The 24,647-nt window shown below is 42.0% G+C and overlaps 1 protein-coding gene across 2 annotated transcripts in view; it reads left to right on the top strand.

The window, feature by feature from the left end:
* Positions 1 to 24,413, top strand: part of ccny (cyclin Y) — a 242,511-nt gene extending 218,098 nt beyond the window's left edge. For both annotated transcript variants that reach the window (XM_048616197.1, XM_048616201.1), the window contains exons 8-10: positions 10,260 to 10,426; positions 15,101 to 15,263; positions 21,344 to 24,413. In XM_048616197.1, coding sequence (XP_048472154.1) covers positions 10,260 to 10,426; positions 15,101 to 15,263; positions 21,344 to 21,460 — 447 coding nt within the window. In that variant the 3' untranslated portion in view covers positions 21,461 to 24,413. The remainder of the gene's footprint in view (positions 1 to 10,259; positions 10,427 to 15,100; positions 15,264 to 21,343) is intronic.
* The last annotated feature ends 234 nt before the right edge of the window (positions 24,414 to 24,647 follow it).

The raw sequence follows: 24,647 nt of genomic DNA, 5'->3' as shown, positions 1-24,647 counted from the left end.
CAGCAGGCCAGGCAGCATCAGAGGAGCAGGAAAGTCAATGTTTCGGGACCCAAAACAACAACTTTGCTGCTCCTCTGATGCTGCCTGGCCTGCTGTGTTCCTCCACACTGTGTTATCTATAGCATCAGTCCGCAGGATTCAATGATGCATCCCTTTTGCTTCCCAAGACCTTCTGTTCACCAATTTGCTTATTTCTGGATTCTTTTACTTCTTTGTCGACGAGAACAGGGTGGTTGGCACACTGACTGTTAAAACTTTCCGTTGCTGGTTCGAGGCAGCAGTTTACAGCAACTGGTGGGAGGTGATATCTAGCTGTCTTCCAGACTTTGGTTACTTTATTTTTGGGGGGCAGGGGGTGAGGTGGTGGTGGTGGGGGGGGGGGGTGGGGGGGGGGGAGTTGAGGGGAGTGGGGAGAGGAGAGACAGAGACCTCATCTTTTCTGCACACTGGATGCTTCTTCCCTTGTACTGTGCCCTAGAGTCAAATCAGAGAGTTATCATCATGCTAATGACCTTTTGAACACACAGGCACACATATATACACACACGCACATGCACATCAGTGGAAAAGGTAAAGCTGAAGGCTTTGCAAGGATTTGCAGCCAGCGATGCCTAAAGGTTGATCCATCCTGGCCTCCTTGAGAGGTCTTCAGCTCAAGAACATGAAGTATAAGTGCAGTACAGTATTAGGTCATTTGGCCCATCGAGTCTGCTCCTCTATTCAGTCATGGCTAATATGTTTCTTAACCCCATTCTTCTGCCTTCTCCCCGTAACCTTTGATCCCCTTACTAACCAAGAGCCTATCTATCTCTGTCTTGATTGCACTCAACAACTTGGCCTGTACAGCCCTCTGTGGCAATGGGTTCCACATATTCATCACCCTCTGGCTGAAGAAATTGCACTTGATCTCATTCTGAGGGGTTATCCCTTTAACCTGGGGTTGTGTGATTGGGTCCGAGTCTCTACTCCAAGTGGAATCATCTTCTCCATGTCCATTCTACGCTCTCCAACTGAAAGTAAAGCTCTCTGTACACTGTCCCCATCAAACACTGCCAGAACAGGTACAGCATTAGGTTAGATAGAGAATAAAGCTCTCTCTGCTCTCCACATCTACTCTGTCTAAGCCTCTCAGTAACCTGTAAATTCCAATGAGATGCCCCCTCATCCTTCTAAACTTATAAGTACAGACCCAGAGTCCTCAACCACTCCTCATATAACAAGTCTGATACCTCCTAGATGCCCAAATATGACACCCCAGATGCCAGTCTTTAGCCATTCCATGTAATGTCATGGTACTGAAGGTAGTGGATAGTGCAAAATCTGTGGGCCTTGACATCAAGAAAAAAAAGTACTGAAGTCTTGTGCTTCAGAGCTAGCTGTTCTAGTGTAGCTACAACACTGACATCTACCTGACATTGTGGAAAATTGCCAAGATATGTCCTGCACACAAAAGAAAGGGACAAATTCAACCTGGCTAATGTTGCCCTGACAGTTTTTTCCCAATCATTGGCAAAATTATGAAGGGGTCATTGACAGTGCTATCAGACAACACTTGCAAAGGAATAACCTGCTCTCTGGCCCTTAGTTTGGGTTCCACCAAGGCCATGAAACAGCTTTGGTCCAAGCGTGGACTAAAGAGCTGAATTCCAGACATGAGGTGACTGTGACTGTCTGTGACGTCAAGCCCACACTTGATCAAGTGTGGTATCATGGAGCCGTACCAGAATTTTTTGTCAATGGGAATTGGGGGAAAACTCACCACTCATCATTATTGGCCCTAGCACAAAGGAAAATGGTTTTTGTTGTTGATCAGTCATCTTAGCTCCAGGACATCTCTGCAGGAGTTCCTCAGGCTAGTGTTCTCAACCTAACCATTTTCAACTGCTTCATCAATGACCTACTCTTCATGGTAAGGTCAAAGTGGGGATGTTCACTGATGATTGTGCAACGCTCAGCACCTCAGATATTGAAGCAGTCCATGTCTAAGTGCAATAAGACCTGGGCAATATCCAGGCTTGGGCTGACAAGTGGCAACTAACATTCACACCACACAAATGAAATGCAATGCCCATATCTTCAACAATGGAAATCTTCAGTGGCATTACTAATCACCAAGTCCCTCACTATCAACATGTTGGGTTTTATCTTTGACCAGAAACTGATTAGTCCGGCTATATAAACACTTTCTCTACAAGAGCAGCTCTGAGGCTAGGAATTTGGCAGCAAGTAACTTGCTTTCTGTCTCCCCAAAGCCTGTCAACTATCCCCAAGGCTCAAATCATAAGTATGATGGAATCCTCTTCATTGCCTAAATAAATGTAACTTCAACAAGCCAAAAAAAGGCTTGACATTATCCAGGGCAACAAATCTCATTTGATTGGGACTCCAACCAACACCTTCACTTTGCACTCTCTCACTGCCACAGTCATCATTGGACTGAAATGGAGAGGTTTGTTTTCCTCCTAATCCCATTGAATCGTTTTGCTTGTGTCATGAACTCTTCTTCCTCCTTGCTCCAAGTTTAGTTCATCATGACTGTAATTACATGGCTAAAACTACCTGGTATCAGCATTATGTTTGTCCTAAATCTGCATTTCCTGTCGTGTAGTAATATTTTTCATTTGCAAAGTATTTTTTTTAATATATCTATGTTTAAATTTGACTCCATTAACATCGTTTCACTTAAATTTCATTAACAAAACAGTGATTATGTATTTGTTTTATGTTGTGAGCTCGTTTAACGCCGTCACTAGATTCCCTCATCTGTGGCCTGCCTGCCTTTAAGACCTTTTCCTCATGCTTTCCTGCCCTCTTTTCCCCCTCCCTGCTCCCTTTCTCACCCTCCATCCTTACTTTTGGAGTTTCTGCTATCTGTTTCTGATCGGGCTGCCATTCGACTGGTGTACTAGACTCCACCTAATGGCAAGAGTTGATTGGTACAATTGATTCTTCCTGCACCAACTAGCTTCTGCCACTAGATTGTACCACAAATTTGATCAGTGACCAGGGACAGCAGAGTGTAACTGCAGGTAGAGGGATCCTGTATTCAAGAACAGAGGAGCCTCAGCTCATGACCTTGTCCAATAGGTTCAAACACGGCTGTAGGGAGGATGAGCCAGCTGATCATGGCACTGTGGTACAGGAAGCCGTTCAAGAGCAGGGAGCAAAAAGACAAATGGTAGTTGTAGGGGATTCTTTAATTATGGGAATAGATAGCATCCTTTGTAATCAGGATGCAGAGTCCCTCATGGTGTGTTGTCTGCTCAGTGCCAGGGTGAGGGCCATCTCTGACCGGCTTGAAAGGATATTGGAGCAGGAGTGGGAGGATCCAGTTGTTGTGGTCCACGTCAGACAAACAACATACGCAAGATGAGGAAAAGGGACCTGTTTAGGGATTATCAGGAACCAGGAACTAAATTAAAGAACGCGTCCTCAAGGGTTATAATCTCCAGATCACTTCCTAAGCCACGTGCAAATTGGCATAGAGATGTGACAATTAGGGAAGTAAACAGGTAAATAAAGGACTGGTGTGGGAAAGAGGGGTTCCCTTTCATGGGGCACTGGCATCAGTATTGGAACAGGAGGGATTTGTATTGTTGGGACGGTCTCCATCTGAACCGAGCTGGGACCGATGTTCTAGTGAAAAGGGTAAATAGGCTGGTCAACAGGATTTTCAACTAGAAAGTGGGGGGAGGGAAAGGGTAAAACTCCAAGAATTATAACAGGCAGTGAGAAACAAAGCAGGAGGTTAACATCTGTGGGGGTGCATTTAACTGCATGGGTAAGTATGAAAAAAATGAAAAGAAAGGAGAACTCAGGAGATGTTATTAAAGTCTCCAAAACACAAAATAGGACAGTGTTTGGAAAGGGTTAGGAATCGAACTTCAAACACACTGGATAAAGGGATGATGTTGAGAAGAGGGAAAGTAAGTACAGGACTGAAGGTGTTGTATCTGGATGCACGCAGTATACAAAATAAAGTAAATGAGCTTGTGGCGCAGATTGAAATTGGCGGGTATAATGTGGTGGGCATCACGGAGACATAGCTGCAAGGGGATCAGGTCTGGGAACTAAATATTCAAGGATATGCATTCTATCAAAAAGACAGGCAGGTGGGAAGAGGGGTAAGGTTGCCTTATTAATAAGAAATTACATTAAATCAATAGCAAGAAACAATGTAGGGTCAGATGATGTAGAATCTGTATGGGTACAGTTGAGGAACTGCAAAGGTAAATAAACTGTAATGGGAGTTACATACAGGCCTCCAAACAGTAGTCAGGATGTAGGGCACAAGATACACCAGGAGATAGAAAAGGTGCGTAAGAAAGGCAAGGTTACATTGATCATGGGTGATTTCAATATGCAGGTGGACTGGGAAAACCAGGTCGGTAGTGGATCACAAATAAAGGAATTTGTGGAATCTCTACAAGATGGCTTTTTGGAGCATCTTGTGGTAGAGCCCACTAGGGAACAGGCAATCCTGGACTTAGTGATCTGCAATGAGGCAGACTTGATAACAGAGATTAAGGCGAAGGAACCTTAGGAGACAGGGACCATCATATGGTAGAATTTACTCTGCAATTTGAGAGGAAGAAGGTGGAATTAGATGTAGTGGTATTACAGCTGAATAAAGGCAACGACAGAGGCATGAGGGAGGAGCTGACCAGAATTGACTGGGAGAGAAGCCTAGCAGGAAAGAGAGTGGAACAACAATGGCAGGAGTTTCTGGGAGTAATTTGGGGGAGACAGCAAAAATTCATTCCGAGGAAAAAGAAGCAGACTAAAGGGGGGACAAGGCAGCCATAGCTGACAAGGGGAAGTTGGGGACAGCATAACAGCAAAAGAGAAAGCATGTAAAGTGGCGAAAGGCAGTGGGAAGCCACAGGATTGGGAGACCTACAAAGACCAACAGAGGACAATGAAAAAAGAAATAAGGAGGGAGAAGATTAAATATGAGTGCAAGCTCGCCAGTAATATAAAAGAAGATTGCAAGAGTTTCTTTAGATATATAAAGGCCAAAAGAGAGGCAAAAGTGGACATTGGACCACTGGAAAATGATGCAGGAGAAGTAGTAATGGGTTACAAAGAATTGGCAGAGGAACTGAACAAGTACTTTGTGTCAGTCAGAAGACACGAATAACAAATTCAAGAGAGTCGGGAGGCAGAGGTGAGTATGGTGGCCATCACCAACGAGAAAGTGCTAGAAAAACTGAAAGGTCTGAAGGTGGACCAATCACCTGGACCAGATGGATTACACCCTAGAATTATGAAGCAGATAGCTGAAGAGATAGTGGAGGCATTAGTGGTGATCTTCCTGGAACCACTGGAGTCAGGGAGGGTCCCAAAAGACTGGAAAACGCTACTGTTAACCCCCTTGTTTAAGAAGGGAGTAAGGCAAAAGATGGGAAATTGCAGGCCGATTAACCTGACCTAAGTTGTTGGTCAGATTTTGGAGTGCATTTTGAAGATAAGATTTCTGAATACTTGGAAGTGCATTGTAAAATAGGGCAAAGTCAGCATGGTTTCATCAAGGGGAGGTCATGCCTGACAAATCTGTTAGAATTCTTTGAGGAGGTAAAGAGCAGGTTAGACCAAGGAGAACCAATAGATGTTATCTACCTGGACATCCAGAAGGCCTTTGACAAGGTGCCACACAGGAGGCTGCTGAGTAAGATAAGGGCCCATGGTGTTAGAGGCAAGGTGCTAGCATGGATAGAAGATTTGCTGTCTGGCAGAAACCAGAGAGAGAGGATAAAAGTGTCCTTCTCAGGATGGCAGCCGGTGACACGTGGTGTTCCACAAAGATCAGTGTTGGGACCACAACTTTTCACTTTATACATGGATGATCTAAATGAAGGAACTGAGAGCATTCTGGCTAAGTTTGCAGATGATACAAAGATAGGTAGAGGGACAGATAGTGTTGAGGATGAGGGGAGGCCACAGAAGGATTTGGACAGGATAGGACAGTGAGCAAAGAAGTGGCAGATGGAGTACAACGTGGGAAAGTGTAAGGTCATGCACTTTCGTAAGAAGAATAGATGCATGGACTATTTTCTAAACGGGGAGAAAATTCAGAAATCTGAAGTGCAAAGGGATTTGGGAGTCCTAGTCCGGGATTCTCTTGAGGTAAACTTGCAGGTTGAGTCAGTAGTCAGGAAGGCAAATACAATGTTGGCATTTATTTCAAGAGGGCTAGAATATAAAAGCAGGGATGTACTTTTGAGGCTTTATAAGACCACATTTAGAGTATTGTGAGCAATTTTAGGCTCCATACCTCTGGAAGGATGTACTGGTCCTAGAGTGGGTCCAGAGGAGGTTCATGAGAATGATCCCAGGAATGAAAGGCTTAACTTATTAGGAATGTTTGAGGACTCTGGGTCTATACTCGATGGAGTTTTGAAGGAAGAGGAAAGATCTAATTGAAACTTATAGAATACTGAATGGCCTTGGCAGAATGGACATTGAGAAGATGTTTCCATTAGCAGGAGAGACCAGGACCTGAGAGCAGAACCTTAGAGTAAAGGGGAGACCCTTTAGAACAGAGATGAGGAGAAACTTCTTCAGCCAGAGAGTGGTGAGTCTCTGGAATTCATTGCCACAGAAGGCTGTGGAAGCCAGGTCATTGAGTGTATTTAAGACAAAGCTCGGTTCTTGATTGTCAAGGGGATCAAACATTATGGGGCGAAAGTGGGAGATTGGGGTTGAGAAACATATCATGATTGAATGGTGGAGCCAGACTCGATGGGCTGAATGGTCTGATTTTTGTTTGTATGTCTTATGGTCTTGTGGGGCTTGGTCGGTTTAAAACTTCAGATGAGCAATTGTAGTAATATATTTACAGTACCTGCATTTATATTGTATTTCTATTTTTAAAATTTATTTTGTTTTGCAGGTTATTTTACTCATAAGTGTAGGACATAATAACATAAGAGCCAGGAGCAGGAGTATGCAATTCAGCCCCTCAAGCACTGCCATTTCATATGATCATAGCTGATCTCATCTTGGATTCAACTCTTCTTTCATGCCTACTCTTCATAACCCTTCATTATTAATTAAAAATCGGTCCATCTACTCCTTAAATTTAATCAGTGTCCCTGTATCCATTGCAATCTGGAGTAGTGAATTCCACCAAACCATGACCCTTTGAGAGAAGTAATTCCTCCTCATCTGTTTTAAATCCACTACCCTTTATGCTAAAGCAATGACTTCTCATTCCAGATTGCCCCAGAAGGGGCCTACTTTGTCAATCCCCTTTTAGCATCTTATGTACTTCAATTAGATCCTTATTATCCTTCTAAACTGCTCAATCTCTCCTCAAGAAAAGCCTTTCATCTCTGGAATTAATCTAGTGAGCAGTTCTAAATGCACACAATTTAAACAAAATAGTGTTTCAAAGTTGTTTACCTCTGATAAAGAACTTGACTGACTAATGACTTAACTGATATTTAGTGGTTATTTTGTTTTGCAAGTTATTTCAGTTTGTATTACACACTACTATTCATGTGCGGTGCAGTATTTCAACCTGGACATTTTTTTGTTCTGAGCATGTCTGCAGGAACTCAACTCCAGCTTTGTAATTATTTCCTATGAGAAATCATGCTTCACTTAAAGACACAATTTTCAGGAATGCAGTCTCAACTTTAAGTGAGGAGTAGCTTTACAGTTTAAAGGTAATCTTCTCATTTATATAGAGTGACCAGCTTGGGAAACTTTCCTGTATAAGACTGAGTAATGAGCTAATAGAGTTTGATGGGGTTGATGTAGAGACGATGTTTTCACTTTTTTGTGGACTAGGAGATAGTAAAGTAACAATACAGTAATAAATTCAATGAGGAATTCATAAAAAATTGTATTATCCAAAGATTGGCTTGAATATAATAGCATAAGTTAGTAGATTGAGATGAAATAGAGTGGTAGGAGACATTTGTGAAGCATAAATAGTGTTGAAAAATGGCCTGAATGATTAATTTTTGTCTTGTAACTACTATATAATATCACGTTTGATCTTAAACATTCTTTCAAAAGTGTTTTGTTAAATCACTTAAGTTCTGTTGTCACTACTAACATTGCTTTATGTTGCATGCAGACAGGGTTTTATGTACAGTCATCTCTGCTCATATCAGTTATGCTTATAGTACTTAACTACTTAGTTTCGTTGACAACTTTTCAAACCTTCAACCTGTACCACAAAGAATAGCCAGGATATAGCACCACATGCAAGATCACCCTTCAAGTCGCACACACCATCCTATATCGCTGTAACTTCATTGTTACTGGGTCCGTATCTAAAGGTGTGTACCTGCCTCCTGGTAGAAAGTATTGATTGATTTATTGTCACGTGTACAGAAGTACAGTGAAAAGCTTCATTTACGAGACTGCAGGCAGATCATAGTAAGCAAGGATGTACGGATCAAAATGACTTAGACAGAGGTACAGGTTACATTGCATAGGGCGTGCATTAGGCAAGATCAACATTAGCAAAATCAATCATTATTTGAGGCTAGAGAGTTCATTCATCAGTCTGATAACGGCCAAGAAGAAGCTATTCCTGAACCTGCTTGTGCATGTGTTCAGGCTTCTGTATCTTCTGCCTGATGGAAGAGGTTGTTGGAGATTATTACCAGGGTGTGGTGGGTCTTTGACGATGCTGGCAGCCTTTCTACGGCAGTGAGCTATGTAAATAGAGTCCGGGGATGGAAGGTTGGCTTCCATGATGGTCTGGGCTTTGCACACCACTTCATAGAATCATAGAATCCCTACAGTGTGGAAACAGGCCCTTCGGCCCAACAAGTCCACACCGACCCTCGGAGAATCCCACCCAAACCGATAACCCACCTAATCTACACATCCCTGAACCCTACGGGCAATTTAGCATGGCCAATACACATAGCCTGCACATCTTTGGACTGTGGGAGGAAACTGGAGCACCCAGAGGAAACACATGCAGACACAGGGAGAATGTGCAAACTCCACACAGACAGTCACCCGAGGATGGAATTGAACCCGGGTCCCTGGTGCTGTGAGGCAGCAGTGCTAACCACTGAGCCACCCTGCCGCCACCTTCTGTAGGTTCTTACAGTCCTGGGCAGAGCAGTTGCCATACCAGGCTGTTTTGCACCTGGACAATATGCTTTCAATGGTGCATCTGGAGAAGTTGGTGAGGGACCTTATGGACATGCCAAATTTCCTGAGCCGCCTGAAGAAGAAGAGGCATTGTTGTGCCTTCTTGACTGTTGCACCTATGTGAGAAGTCCAGGACAGGTTGTTGGTTATTGTCACTCCGAGGAATTTGGCGCTTTCCACTCTCTCAATCTCAGTTCCATTGATGTAGATGGAGGTGTGTTCTCCTCCTTCCTTTCTGAAGTCAATGATCAGTTCTTTAGTTTCTCTGATCTTGAGAGAAGAGGCTGTTTTCATTGCACCAGGGAGCTTTCCTGTTCCCTGACATGTCACAAGGTCTGCAGCTCAGCCTTCAGTTTAATCACTGAGCTGAAGCTCCTTGAGCCGCAAACACTTGCCACAGTTATGTTTGCCCAGGATCTCCATCATCCAGGCACTCCTACATGTTGCAGTCATGCCATTATCCGCTCTCTAGTCATCCTCAATGTGTTTTAATTCACTGCTTAATCATTTTCTTCAATAAGTTCCCTTTTTACATTTTTTTCATTAGTTTCTGTACTATTTTAAGCTTTAGGAATGGAATAGACCTTAAACAGACAGTTATGAGATGCTTACCTCCTTTCCCTGTAGCAGAATAAAAGGCACGTCCTTTTGTGTGATGAAGTTAGAACAAGCAAAGGAGCACCTTTTCTCCCCTCTTTACCTGACTTCCTTACTCGCCCAATTCTTAGCACTCATGAGTGTTGTTTGATACTTTATTTGTTTAATTAGAATTTTGGCTGATTTGGGGATGGGTCTTCCAAAATAAAAATAAAAAAAACTAGCCAGCACAGGGAACAGTATTGGAAACCCAGCATGTTGGCCAGAACTGGAATTTTCACGCATTGTCTGCCTCTGTTTCCAACCTTGGTTCAGACTCTAGTATTGTCCAATTCCAGTGACATCTCTTGGTCATTCAGGGTGTCCAGCAGTGAAGCTGAGAAATTTATACCCTTTTAATCATATTACACAATACAAATACATATTGTTGCAGTGAATATTAATGATCGCCCCGCAGTTCAGGAAAAATATGAAGAAGCAAGTGATAAAACTTTGGTTAGATTTCTGTAATGTTTATCTTTTTAATTCATTAATTCCAGGTGTATCTTGAAAGACTGTTAACATATGCAGAGATTGATATCTGCCCTAGTAACTGGAAGCGGATTGTGTTAGGAGCCATCCTGCTTGCATCCAAGGTATGGGATGATCAGGCTGTTTGGAATGTGGACTACTGCCAAATCCTTAAAGATATCACGGTGGAAGACATGTGAGTGCCAAAAATCCTTTCAATGTTGATCACAAAACATTTATAATGCTTTTGTTAATTTTCTAAACTGACAAGCTATCCTCTCAATGAACCTCAGAATTTAACTATGATCTGTCTCCTGTTGTTTCTATCCAATCCTATGTTTATACTAGTTCTTCATCTCAACATCTGCCATGCCTATGAGATCTGAATATACCAGTGACCCTTGCTCTGTTGGCTGTATTTCTGTTTATCTGCTGATCAACAAAAGTGCCTTGCTCGTTCTCTCTGCTCAGGAGCTGTCACTCCCACCTTCAAAATGTATGTCATCACTGTCCTCAAAAACTCATTCCAGTTTCCTCTGAACTTGGAAACTCCCACAGTATCTTCAGCATTTCTTTTTCCTTTCAAAAGTCCTTTGAAATTCTTCCTCCCAAATTCATCCCTGGCTTGTTTTGCAACTTGGCATTTCGATCTTCGGTCAGTTTTCTGTCCCTGCTACAGCACTGAAATGGCCAAAATCAAAGTCACAAATTGTCCTTCATGTAGCATGATGATACTATGGCTTTTAAAGATGTATTTTGTCCTTTTTTTTGTGAAGAAAGGTTGGGAGAGAGGTGATGTGCAGTCTGCTCAAAGCCAATCAAATAAATGGTTTGTGAAGCTTTGGTGTGTTTGTTTTTAAGATGGATCCATAGAAGCAGTCTGAATGGATGGGGTCAAGCTCCCACAGAAGCAGGATTTTTAGTTTTAGTTTTCTGCAGTTGCTGGGCTCTTGAGCTGGATGTGGAAGCTCTTGTACCTCTCACTGTTACAGCTAAAAGCTGCAATTCTCTTCCTGCTGCTGAAATTGGGATGATCTATTTTACTGTATTGGCCTTTGCCAAGGGTGTGTTTATGGGATGTTAATATTAGAACAGCTAATTCGTAGTACTTAATATGGATATAATTTTGTTAAGCATTTCAATAGTTACACTTAAGCTAATTCTCTTATTTTTGTTTTGTCTGTATTTAACTGAAGTGTAAAAATAAAGTGTGTTTTGCTTAAAGTCAAGTAATGTGACCAATTGAATTGCATCTGGAACACAACATCTTACACTTAGCTTTAAAATAAGAAAATGTTAGGGACTAAACTACCTTCTTAATATATTTTGAGGGAGTGTGGTCTGGCCCATAACTGTAGGATGTATTATTTTTCTTAAACCTTGCTGCATAGTTGACCACATTGCACTTAATCAATGCATTTCCTGCTTTGCTCATCTCAGTGAGACTGCACTCTCTTATATAGTTATAACATCAGAATCTCCAGCCATAGCTCCTCCCCTGTCCCATGCAAGTAGGCCTGTATACCCAGAGAAGCTATTCTTGACCTCCTCATTTATGTACTGCCCCTTGCTGATATCATCTGAAGACATGGAGCTTTGATTTTAACCTCACCCAACATGAAAAGAACAGGGAGCTGTTAAGGTTTGGTCTTGTTTTCTAAACATGATGAGAATGCTCTGTTCCTGCCCCCCAGTGCCATTTCACCATTGTTGATGTTTTAAGATGACTGAGCCACTTACTAAAGCTTGATTGCGGCCTACTTCAGCTTTGCATGAGACACTGTGCATGTGGGTCAGGGGAAGCCTGTTTTTAACAGTTATCGAACTGGTCCTGCACTCTAGGGAGTTTGACAAGACAGGACGAGGTGGGAAGTATCAGCTGGCCAAGAGAGGTTCTGGTAAGCTTTAGGAAATGACATCTCCGTGAGTTAGAAAGTGCAAGAAGTCCTAAGCCCACTCAGCCTTCTCCTTGCTTCTATCTCTGCATTGGCAGCAATGGGGACAAAAACCATTCCCCTGAACTGAGGTTGTGCCAAGAATGTTTCCATTGTGTCCCTGGTGTCTGAAAGTGCTGGAGCTGATTTTCCGGTCCCATTTTGTTGCACTTTGGAAATTCTGGTATGTGTGATGAAGATTCATTGTATAGTGTCACTGTTGTCTGACACCTTAGGTTATAAAGTGCAAGGTCGTGTTAAGTTGAAATTTTCCTTGTGTTAAAAAAGAGAAGGCTTTTTTTTACTTTGTTTTCACTTTTTTTCTGTTTGTGGTTGGCAAAGACGAGTTAGGAGATTTGATTTGTTTACATGCACTTTAATGAGGCCATTTGAGATGAAGACTTCAGTGCATTAGGAGAAAAGATAGAAGAGTGATGAAAGTGCTGTTGCGTAGCGACAAAAGTCTAGAACAATCTAGAAGAAGTCAGGCAGTGTGCAGCACCATTTAGAGAAAAGAGGACCCTAACATCTGAGCATTGCAATCATTACCAGTCTCCTAGCAGTACTCAGTGGAATGAAAGTCAGTAAAAACAAAGCTCCAGAAACAGAAGGCTGTTTTGTTTTTACTATTCATCCATGGGATGAGGGCATTGCTGGCTAGGCTAGCATTTATTACCCCATTCTGTTACCCTAATCAATCAATCGCGTTACTGTGGGCCTGGAGTCACATGTAGTCCAGACCAGGTAAGAATAACGGTTTCCTTTCCTAAAGGACACTAGTGAACCAGATGGGTTTTTCCAACAATTGATCATGGTCATCATGGTCATCTTAGTTCCAGCTTTTTGTTAAATTCAAATTCCATCTGCCATGGCGGAATTTGAACCCAGGTCCCTAGAACATTTCCTCGGTCTCTGGATTAACAGTCCAGCGATAATATCATTAAGCTCTTGCCTCCCCTGTTGAGGCGTCAGAGAAGAGGATAAGTCTCTTGAAGAGATTTGTTTAAGAAACACATATGTGAGCTGTGTTGACAGTTTATTTAAGGGTCTCGGGACAAGGCATTAACTAAAGAAAACAGCACTGAGTAAATGTTTGAATTTAGCTGAAAAGTAAGTGATTATAGTCATGCCTGCAAACAAGGAAATTTAATATGGAGACAGGGGTGACCCTTCACTGAGGTTTGAGATTCTGTAGGGTTTTTGTGGTGGTAAAAGGGTTACATCTTTCCTTCTGATATTTGTAATAAGACAGTTTCAAATAGTTCTTGTAAAATGTGGTGTAGTTCCTGTTTTCTTCTGTGCATTTTCAGGGGCAGCATGGTGGCTCAGTGGTTAGCACTCTGCCTCACAGCGCCAGGAATCCGGGTTCAATTCCACCCTCGGGCGACTGTCCGTGTGGAGTTTGCACATTCTCCCCGTGTCTGCATGGGTTTCCTCCTACAAAGATGTGTAGGTTATATGGATTGGCCATGCTAAATTGCTCCTAGTGTCCTGGGATGTACAGGCTAGGTGGGTTAGCCATGGGAAATACAGGGTTACAAGGATAGGGTAAGGGGGTGGGATGCTCTTCAGAGCGTCAGTGTGGACCCGATGGGCCGAATGGCATGCTTCCACACTGTAGGGATTCTAAGATTTTCTGAGACATGCCCCTGGAAATCATTGTCCACTTGCCAACTAATCAGCATCATCCTCTCACACAGTATATATTTTGTTTTTCCTTACTTTGGTCTTTCTTGTGAATTGTCCTGAAAGGTGTAAGATGAAAAGCATTGACGTTATATGTCATTTTTCATCAATGCTCAAATTACAGTGTTAATAATACATTTTAGACTCCGTAGTATACAAATGCTCTTTATAGAACAATAACATTGATTTTTATCTTTTATTAGGTATTCTGGTATTCGTGTTAATTGAGGGTTGGTTTAGCTCAGTTGGCAGGATGGTTGGTTTGTGAAGTAGTGCGATGCCAATAGCGCGGGTTCAATTCCCATCAGGTTAGCATGAAGAACTCTCCTTATCAACCTGTACCCCCCACCCCTGCCCCATCTGAGGTATGGTGGTCCCTCAGGTTAAATCATTACCAGTGTCTCTCTCTAATAAGAGAGCAGCCCTTTGCTTACTTGACTATGGCATCACAGTAAAATAAGTGTTCATTAGAGTTGCACACTGCAGTAAGCCTTGGCTGTAAATGCCATCTGGAGACTAGCCAGATCTGACTGTAATTTGACTTCATTCTTTGTTTGAATTTTATGGCTTAGATATTGGAATGGAGGACTACTTACAATTGCACTTGACATTAATGTTAAGTCTAAAATCAGGATCTTGCTGTTTCCATACTGTTTTTAAAATTCCTAATATCTGTAGATTGTGTGATCTTCTTTGCATAGAAACATACAGCGAACAGAGGCCATTCAGCCCATCAAGTCTGCTTTTTTTCAAAGAAGAATCGAGTTAGTCCTCGTTTTCCTATTTGCCACCTTCTAGTGTTTATCCAGTTCCCTTTGAAGGTTACTGTTAAATCTGTATCCTATGACACAGTATATTTCAAAGCCTATTCATTGTTATGGGAAAAGGGATTTTTCTTATGCTACCTCTTGATCCTTCAATGATTGATAACATTTCTTTTTATTTGCTCATTCCAAATCCATTATGACCCTTAATATCTCTGTCACATCTCTTGCCTTCTCTGCTAAAAGGCGAAAATCCAATTTTTCTCCCAAAATAACTAATTACTTATCCTAGAAATTATTCAGGTATATCTCTTCTGCAGCAACTCAATAATCCTTCATAATGGGTCCAGAACTAGAAATAATGTGTCAGCTGGTGTTTTGTTGTCTTGTGATGTGTCAACCTTTGTGTCCGTCTTTTCTGTCTGTCCTGCAGATGTCTGCACGTGCTCACACACCATTCATAATTTTCCCCCTCTCTTCCTACAGGAATGAGCTGGAGCGTCAGTTTTTAGAGCTGCTTCAGTTCAATATCAATGTGCCGTCCAGTGTTTACGCAAAGTATTACTTCGATCTACGTTCCCTAGCAGAAGCCAATAACCTTAGCTTCCCATTGGAGCCGCTCAGCAGGGAAAGGGCACAGAAACTTGAGGTGAGGTTCTCACATTGTCATTCACCAGCAGTCTCATGTGGCTTGGAGTTGAGCTGTCCATTTATAATTATGCCATGTTGCCAAAAATGATGCTTGTTTGTAGTTCTGGCCCTGTGAGGGCATTGCTTTCGAACAAATAAGAAAATATTTGTATAATTTTGAAAAATGACATTTGGGCATCAGTGGTAATGAGCCCACAAGGCTGAGAAAGTCTCTGGTTCAGTCTCCCATCTGTATTGATCTCATTAATCTCAACATGAAACATGACTGGTCATTCACCTTGAACTTATGCCATTTGTAGGATGTAGATAATTGATGACAATGAGCCTGTTCTGGGGAATAAATGAATTGATTCATGTTTTCGTCTGAATCACTTTGCATTGATTCCCACTGGAATACTGGCACGCATGGATGATGTGAGGACAGACTGGTGTTTTATTGAATAATTTTTCAATCTGAAGTCTTGAGAATCATACATGATACGTGATTATTTAGAAATCTTGGCAGCATGGTTACTAGCTTCTGTAAAACCGTGCCTCAGTGTGCAACTGAACTTATCCAGAGACAAGTCAAAATTAAAGTTGAAAAGTGGCCATAAGTCAGAACAGGTTGACAGAAGCAAAACACATTATGACTCAGCAAAGCTTATAAATGAAAATATTAGAAGATTGTTTAAAAGAAAAAGGAAACAGATGGCTAAAGAATTCATTCAACTGTAATCCAACGTTCGGAACCAGATAACTTATGAGTTCTTTAGCTTTGCTGTTAAGTTAAGGAATATCTTAAGTACCCCTCAATTTTGATGCAAATGTCATTCTCTACTTAACATTGCTCTCAATTTGTCAGCACTTGCCAAGAGGTGATTAAATTTCACCGCCTTAAAGCGCAGGCTTATATTTACTGTAAAATATGGCAGGAAATAACATTGTGGTCAAATTGAAAAGATAGACATCTGATGCAGCCATCTTGGAGTGTGTCCTGATGGTGGCCTGGATTGAAATATAATTTTAAACATTTGTCCCCTTAATGATGTGTATACATTCCATAAAGCACAGGAACTGTTTGTAATGCTCCTTTTTTCCCTGAACCTGTCCTGATTTTATTAATTCTCTGATGATTTATTGATAAGATAATGATTTATACTTGCACCTAATTGCAGGAATCAAGTCATTTTTGATTCTGTAATTGAATGCAGAGATAAATCATAACCTATTCATGACAGTGCGTTATGAAATAGAACTTCATAAGTATGATGTTCTTCTACTTTGAGATGATGCTGAATTACGAGTGTAACAGGTACTGACTGTCTTTTTCACGTGTATATAATTGAACTGTGGAAAGTAACTTTGTTTTGAAAGCTCCTTGAGTAGCTTGGATTAATTTAGATGCTGCTACTCTCGGTATTATTTGCGATTAATAATGATTCTATTGCTGTCTGTTTAGAGCAGTGATCGATTGGTTGGGAGTAGTAATCATTTGAGAAAATGCATTTATCTCTGAGGGAGCAATGCAATCAGTTTTCTAAAAGGAATTGAACCATTAAATGAGTAATGGTGAAGATATTCATGACAGACTTTTTATAATCACACACAATCCGATTGTACTACAGTAGACAGAGGTGTTTGGGTATTGGTAAACGGTGCCAACTTTAAACTGTAAACAATGTCCCCGACTCAGGTCACTGTCTAAGCTTGTCTTGCCTGACCTGCTTATTTCAATCCTAGATAGACATCTATCTGCCAATGATACAGCTTGCCTCTCAATACCGTACAGACAATGTCCCAGACACCACAATTACCATCCCTGGATATGTCCTGTCCCACTGGCAGGACAGACTGAGCAGAGGTGGCGGCACGGTGGTATACAGTTGGGAGGGTGTTGCCCTGGGAGTCCTCAACATTGACTCTGGGCCCCATCAAGTCTCATGGCTTCAGGTTAAACATGGGCAAGGAAACCTCCTGCTGATTACCACATACTGACCTCCCTCAGCTGATGAAACGGTACTCCTCAATGTTGAACAACACATGTTAAACATGGGCAAGGAAATCTTCTGCTGATGACGACAAACTATCCTCCTTCACCTGATGGATTGCTGTCCTCTATGTTGAACAACACTTAGAGGAAGCACTGAGGATGGCAAGGGCACAAAATGTACTCTGGGCGGGGCATTTCAATGTCCACCACCAAGAGTGGCCGGCAGCAGTATTACTGACCGGGTCCTACAGAACATAGCTGCTAGACTGAGTTTGTGGCAGGTGGTGAGGGAACCAACAAGAGGGAAAAACATATTTGAACACATTCTTATCAATCTGCCAGCTGCAGTTGCATCTGTCCATGACAGTATCAGTAAGAGTGACCATCGCACAGTCCTTGTGGAGACAAAATCCCACCTTCACATTGAGAACAACCTCCATCATGTTGTGTGGCACTATCACCGTGCTAAATGGGGACAGACTTTGCACAGATTTAGCAACTCAAGACTGGGCATCCATAAGGTGCTGTGGGCCATCAACAGCAGCAGAATTGTACTTCAGCACAATCTGTAACCTCATGGCCCGGCATATCCCCCATTCAACCATCAAGCCAGGGGATCAACCCTGTTTCAATGGAGAGTGCAGGAGGGCATGCCAGGAGCAGCACCAGGCATACCTGAAGATGAGGTATCAACCTGGTGAAGCCACTAAACAGGACTACTTGCACGCCAAACAGCGATAGACAGAGCTAAGCGATCCCACAACTAATGGATCAGATCTAAGCTCTGCAGTCCTGCCACATCCAGTCGTGAATGGTGGTGGACAATTAAACAACTCAGTGGAGTAGGAGGCTGCACAAATATCTCCATCCTCAATGATGGAAGAGTTCAGCCCCTCAGTGCAAAAGATAATGCTGAAGCATTCGCAGCAATCTTCAGCCAGAAGTGCCGAGTGGATGATCCATCTCAACCTCCTCCAGTGGTCCCCAGCATTACAGATACCAGTCTTCAGCCAATTCGATTCATGCCACGTGATAACAAGAAGCAGTTGGAGACACTGGATACTGCAGAGACTACGGGTCCTGACAACATTCCGGCAATAGTACTGAAGGCTTGTGCTCCAGAATTTGCCACTCCCCTAGCCAAGCTGTTCCAGTACAGTTACAATACTGCCTGACAATGTGGAAAATTACCCAAGTATGGCCTGTACACAAAAAGCAGAACAAATCCAACCCAGCCAATTACCGCCCAATCAGTTTCCTCTCAATCATCAGTAAAGTGATGGAAGGTGTCATCAACAGTGCTATCAAGCAGCACCTACTCAGCAATAACCTGCTCAGCGACACCCAGTTTGGATTCCGCCAGGGTCACTCAGCTCCTGATCTCATTACAGCCTTGGTTCAAACATGGACAAAAGAGCTGAATTCCAGAGGTGAGGTGAGAGTGACAGCCCCTTGATATCAAGGCTGCATTCGACTGAGTGTGGCATCAAGGAACCCAGCAAAACGGGAATCAATGGGTATCATGGCGCAAACTCTGTGATGGTTGGAGTCATACCTGACATATAGGAAGATCCAGCTCCAAGACACCTCTCCAAGAGTTCCTCAGGGTGGTGTCCTAGGTCCAACCATCTTCAGCTGCTTCATCAATGACCTTCCCTCCATAATAAGGTCAGAAGTGGGGATGTTTGCTGATGTTCAGCACCATTTGTGATTCCTCAGGTACTGAAGCAGTCCATGTTCAAATGCAATAAGATCTGGACAATATCCAGGTTCGGGCTGATAAGTGACAAGTGACATTCGCGCCACACAAATGCCAAGCTATGACCATCACCAACAAGAGACAATCTAACCACTGCCCCTGGACATTCATTGGTGTTACTATCACTGAATCCCCCACTATCAACATCCTACAGGTTACCATTGACCAGGAACTCAATTGGACTCAACACATTAACACAGTGGCTACAAGAGCAGGCCAGAAACTAGGAATACTGCGGCGAGTAACTCACTTCCTGACTCCTCAAAGCCTATCCGCCATCTACAAGGCACAAGTCAGGAGTGTGATGGAATACTCCCCACTTGCCTGGATGAGTGCAGCCCCAACAATACTCAAGAAGCTTGACACCATCCAGGACAAAGCAGCCTACTTGATTGGCACTACATCCACAAGCATCTACTCCTTCCACCTTCGGAGCTCAGTAGCAGCAGTGTGTACTATTTACAAGATGTACTGCACAAATTTACCAAAGATCCTCAGACAGCACCTTCCAAACCCACGACCACTTCCATCCAGAAGGACAAGGGCACCAAACATATGGGAAAACCCAACCTCCAAGTTCCCCTCCAAGCCACTCACCATCCTAACATGGAAATATATCGCTGTTCCTTCATTGTCGCTGGGTCCAAATCCTGGAATCCCCTCCCTACTGGCATTGTGGGTGGACTGCAGCGGTTCAAGAAGGCGGCTCACCACCACGTTCTCAAGGGCAACTAGGGATGGGGCAAGAAATGCTGGCCTGCTAGCGATGCCCACATCCACAAATGAATAGAAAAAACAATTACTAGCGTCAAGGCTTTCTGAATGTTGCCATTTGGTGAGTTATTCCTTAGTTTGGCGAGTCCCATGTATCCTGTTTCATGTTGCGTTCACAGAGCTGAGAGATCTTTGGATTCTGCAGCTCTCAATATGTAAGGAGAAATGGAAAGGTCATTGCACTATTCTGAGTAAGGGAGTCAAGATTTATGTAATATTCAGGGACAAGTTAGAGAGTAAAATATCTGAAGTATTCATCCATGTAGAAGTTTACCAGTGGCAAGAAAGGCAATTCCTTTATGGATTTACCTGATTCTACCAAATCTTTAAGACCTTTACTTCTGCAATAGTTTTTATACCATCTCAAAAGAGTTTGTTTCTCATTGGAACAGTCTCTGTGTTGGATGCCTCGGAGGGAAATGAATGATACAGTGAAACCCTTTGAGTTACTTTAGTGTTGAGTAGGCTTCATTATAACACATTTAATGTGGGAGCAAGGTTCAAATATGTAAAAGAATCTGAACAAGATAAAGATGCCTGCTGCTGCTGTTGTAAGAGAAAGCTGCAAACCTGGTAAATGATGGCAGAACACAGAAAATTGATTAGTATACGAGAGGGAGGGGCAGGTAAATCTTCCACCAGAACCTGTCACCTGTCTTCTTGGGTGTTGTGTGATTTTTTTTTTGTGTGTTTCTCAAGCTTTTTCAACTCCGTTTCCATTCAAATAATTGTCCATGTGCAGAGGTACAGGGAAATAACAGGAGGTGAGCACCCAGCCATAATGCTCATTTGGCGAGCTGACCATAACGCCATAAGACGTAGGAGCAGAAAGAAGCTGTTCTGCCCTTTGAGAGTTAGGGGACCGGTAAGTGAAGAGGGGAGGTTGGTTGGTAGGCAGGTGGATGAAGGGACAGATTGGTGGGTCAGGGTATGGTCATGTTCGATTAAGAGATTGGACTGGGAGGTGGTAACAGGTCAGGTTGGCGTGGAAGGAGGGATAGGGTGTCTTTTAGTTCAGGAGGGGTGGGAGTTTCCATTTTGTAGTTACCAGGGAGTTGTAACAGGTTTTAACTTTCCCTCCAACTATTTGGGTAAATGATTCAGAACCCTCAGAAGTCTGTAACTCTAACTCAGAGTAGTATACTTTTCCAGACAGTTCAGAAGATCTGGGCCAATATCTTCATGAGAATTGTAGTCACATTTGTATAACTGCTACCATGAGTAAATAGCCTGCAGGTGATTGCTGTTTTAAATGCTTGGTTTACAAAGCAGAAGTAGACAATGACCAGTTTCCTTTCAGTGCAACAAATGAGGCTATTGACACAAACGCGCAGCAGAATGTGCAGTATATTTTGCTAACTGACAAATTGAAGTGTGAAGGTCCAAAAGTTAGAAGTGTTGTTAGCACAAGGTCATGAATTGTTCTGACTGCCTGAGTAACTTGCGGTATAACATTGTCTATAAGTGGAGAATGGCGCCCATGCACACTCCCAACATTTTCAACATTGTTTGTTCAGTTGTGCCTTATACCGTCTGTTGCACCTTTAACCCTTGTCACCTTTACATTTTGCAGGCACTATCCCGACTATGTGAGGACAAGTATAAAGACTTGAGGAAATCCGCTCGGAAACGCTCAGCCAGTGCAGATAATCTGACTGTGATCAGATGGTCCCCGGCCATCATTCCCTAACAGTGGGCAATTTTGCTTAAGTATGTTTGCTGTCGTCCATCCAGTTTTTACCTCGGGGGAGAAAAAGAGACTTTTAAAGACTTTGGCAAGATGCCTTTACAGTGCCTCCATCTTGTGTAGCGCAGGAAAATGGGAAATCTCATTGGAGAAAACAAAAATAACAGTATGAATTTGTGAGAAAGCACTGTCATTTCGAGCATTTTCACTGCCTCTAACCCCCTTTAAATGGGTTTTAATGCGGGAGCCACATAACTAATGGAAAAGGGGGATATGAAGTTGGAAAATTGAGGAAAAGGATTGCCATTTTAAACAGTTGGCTTGTTTGCAGGGAAGATACAGAGGCAAGTGGATAAAGTAAGAGGTTTGTTTTTATTGCGCGTCTGAAGCAATTTGTGGAGTGGCAGTGTTTCATTTTAATTTATTCTAAAGGTGTGACTGGTAAATTAATGGCCTGCAGGAACAAAACTTTCACGGGTGTGTAAAGATGAGCCACTTGTGTGAATTGTCACACGATGGCCAGCAACGCTATATTTCCGAATCTGTTTCGAGGTGTGCTTAAGGGTTCTATTGGTTGCACCCATACCATACACAAAGGCAGTATCTCCCTCAGGGGACAGACCCGAGGTGTCCTTTTTCAGTCCTGTGAGTAACCACTGTAAGAAGCAGACAGCTCTGGCACACTTGTCTTATGTGTCTTGCACACACCAAACACAACATGATGTAGTGGGCAGTACCTGGTCCAATGCCCTCGATATATTCCACATGACATCGCACATTGTTTTTGTCCCAGTACACGATCATCTTTGTGTTTTGCTGCAGTGTTCTGTATAATCCAGAGGCTGTCAAGAAGCACAAGATGCCACTTTGATCTACATTAGGGTGTCCACTTCTATTTTCATATTGCTAATCATTTTATGAATATATTCAAATTTTTATTTTATTATCTGTCATTTCTTAATGTTTAGCTTTGACTTGTCAGTTTATGTTAGCATGCAGATGCAGACATTATAGTAAAGATTTGTATATGTATGAAAAAGCATTCTTATTCTTAATTTTGTAGACTTTTTTTGCCTTTTGCATGCTTTTTGACAATATGTTCCATTACATGCAGACAGGTTTTGTCATGGGTCTGCTATTTATAGATATGTCTGGGATGGGGGGGTGTTAGATGTAGTCGAGTTGCTTTTCTGTTCTGATGCTCTAATTATGAACCTCAACAGTACCCTCTACTGGACGTTTTCAGAATTTCTTTTGTACAATTCCTTAAAAGGCACACTAGGCTTTTGTAATTTTATCTTTCACACTCAAATCAAGCTTACTGCTGTTACTAGCGCACAATTTTAATCACAAATGAGTCCAAAAATTCAACTGTTCATAAAGCTTAGTTTTGTATTTTGCACTGGACTGATTGCAATGTAGGACTCTGATGGAAACTGAAGCACAGATAACACTGAACATACTTGTTAACAGAAGGTTTTTGCTCCATTTTATTGGCGAACACCTACTTAATTTCCTTTCTGCATGAAACAACCGATTGAAAACGCAATGTGCCCTGTTGAGTGAAAGCAATACAAATACCTGAATGCTGGGCAAAGTGATGTCAACATGTCTGTTCACAATAAGCATGAGTTGGGTGGTGCATTCATTGAGTTTGCTTTCAGTTTCATTTTGCTCATCTGAGGCAAATTGTTGTGAACTAATGGGAAGAAATTCCACACAACGATAAAACATGAAAATTACTTAACTGCATTGCTCCAGTGGCTGCAACAACGAATACAATGTGCAGTTTAGCACTAAGCCATAGAGACCAGGGATGGAGTAATAGTTTGAGAGCTCCAATTGGCCTCAGCATTAAAACTTAAAAAATGCAGGCGTTCAAGCTGCTTCATGCTTTCCAGTATCCGTTGCTGGCAACAGTGTGGATGCCGACAGAAGACAGTATTGGGCCTGCCTGTGATGCTCATCTTGAGTTGTCTAGTCTCACATAAAAAACAATGACTGATAGGGTGAGGTGCCCAGAGAGCTGCTGCCATTTGTGGAACCATTCTCTAGCAAAGACAATGTCTTCAGAAGAATAGGAGAGCAAAATTAGGTTTGAAAAATATTAGTTGTGTCAATTATTGAATCAATGCCTAAAATTCCAATCTATTTTGACCAAAATTTTAAGTCAAGATTAATATTTTACACCCTTACTGATTTAATCAGTTTAATTTTTTTGATACACAGTTTTCCAAGTATTTTAGGGAGACCAATCATCATGTTAACATTACTGCAAGTGAATTTTAGTGAGATGAACATTGATGATATCTGTAATTATCTGAGTACAAGTGTACTTTTGTGAAGTTTATTAAACTTGTCAAAGATTGTATAACCTATTTATTGTATGTATGTACATACAGTCTGATGCTTACTTAAAATGTAAAGTGGTCTCAGTAGAATCTCGCTCAGTCTGGTTTAGACTGGTGATTCTTGCTTAGCCTTGTGCACTGGACTCTACCTCTGTATAGAGAGTTTTTTCCCGATCTTTCATTAGTTGAACTGATAAAGCTTTTTTTGTGACAAATTGATTATGTACCTTACGTTTCTTGTGCTGAGAAAAATCTACTGTAGCTATTTTTCAGTTTGATTTCTGATGTGTAAAACTGAGAAATAAGGCTTACATTGAGCATTTTTATGTTTCTTTGTATTAATGAAAACAACAGTGCTTTTGCGTTTTCCTCCCTTTCTGTTTGGTCAACTTTGCCAAATACGAAACAATATCTTTGGATAAACTGCACAATACCAACAGATTGATGTTCTGGACTGTAACTCATCCTCAACCAAGCAGTAATCTGCCAAAGGGCTGCACCCTGCTTAAAAATTTGGGTAAACTGATTATTTCCCATTGCTTCCCATTACTGTAATGGTGAATGACCATTTTAATAAAGATAGGTGCCAATTTGGTTACACCCTGCATATTTGTGTTCATTCAAAAGACTGTATGTGAGGAATTTTCTGATGGACTCTGTGAGATATCAAAGATAGCATTCATAATTTAGCAATATTCATCCTAATTTTGTTTGAAGATTATAAATTTTACCTGATTTACATTTCAAGTCTTGATTAATTTATCAACCCATTGATTTTGGCTTTTTGTCTCTATCTTTTCTTTATGTCAACTTCTGGGTACTCCTCATGCAGCTAAGAT

This window comes from Rhincodon typus, chromosome 2 (assembly GCF_021869965.1).
Source record: "Rhincodon typus isolate 14 chromosome 2, sRhiTyp1.1, whole genome shotgun sequence".
Lineage (NCBI taxonomy): Eukaryota > Metazoa > Chordata > Chondrichthyes > Orectolobiformes > Rhincodontidae > Rhincodon > Rhincodon typus.
This window is presented reverse-complemented; position numbering and strand designations above follow the sequence as displayed.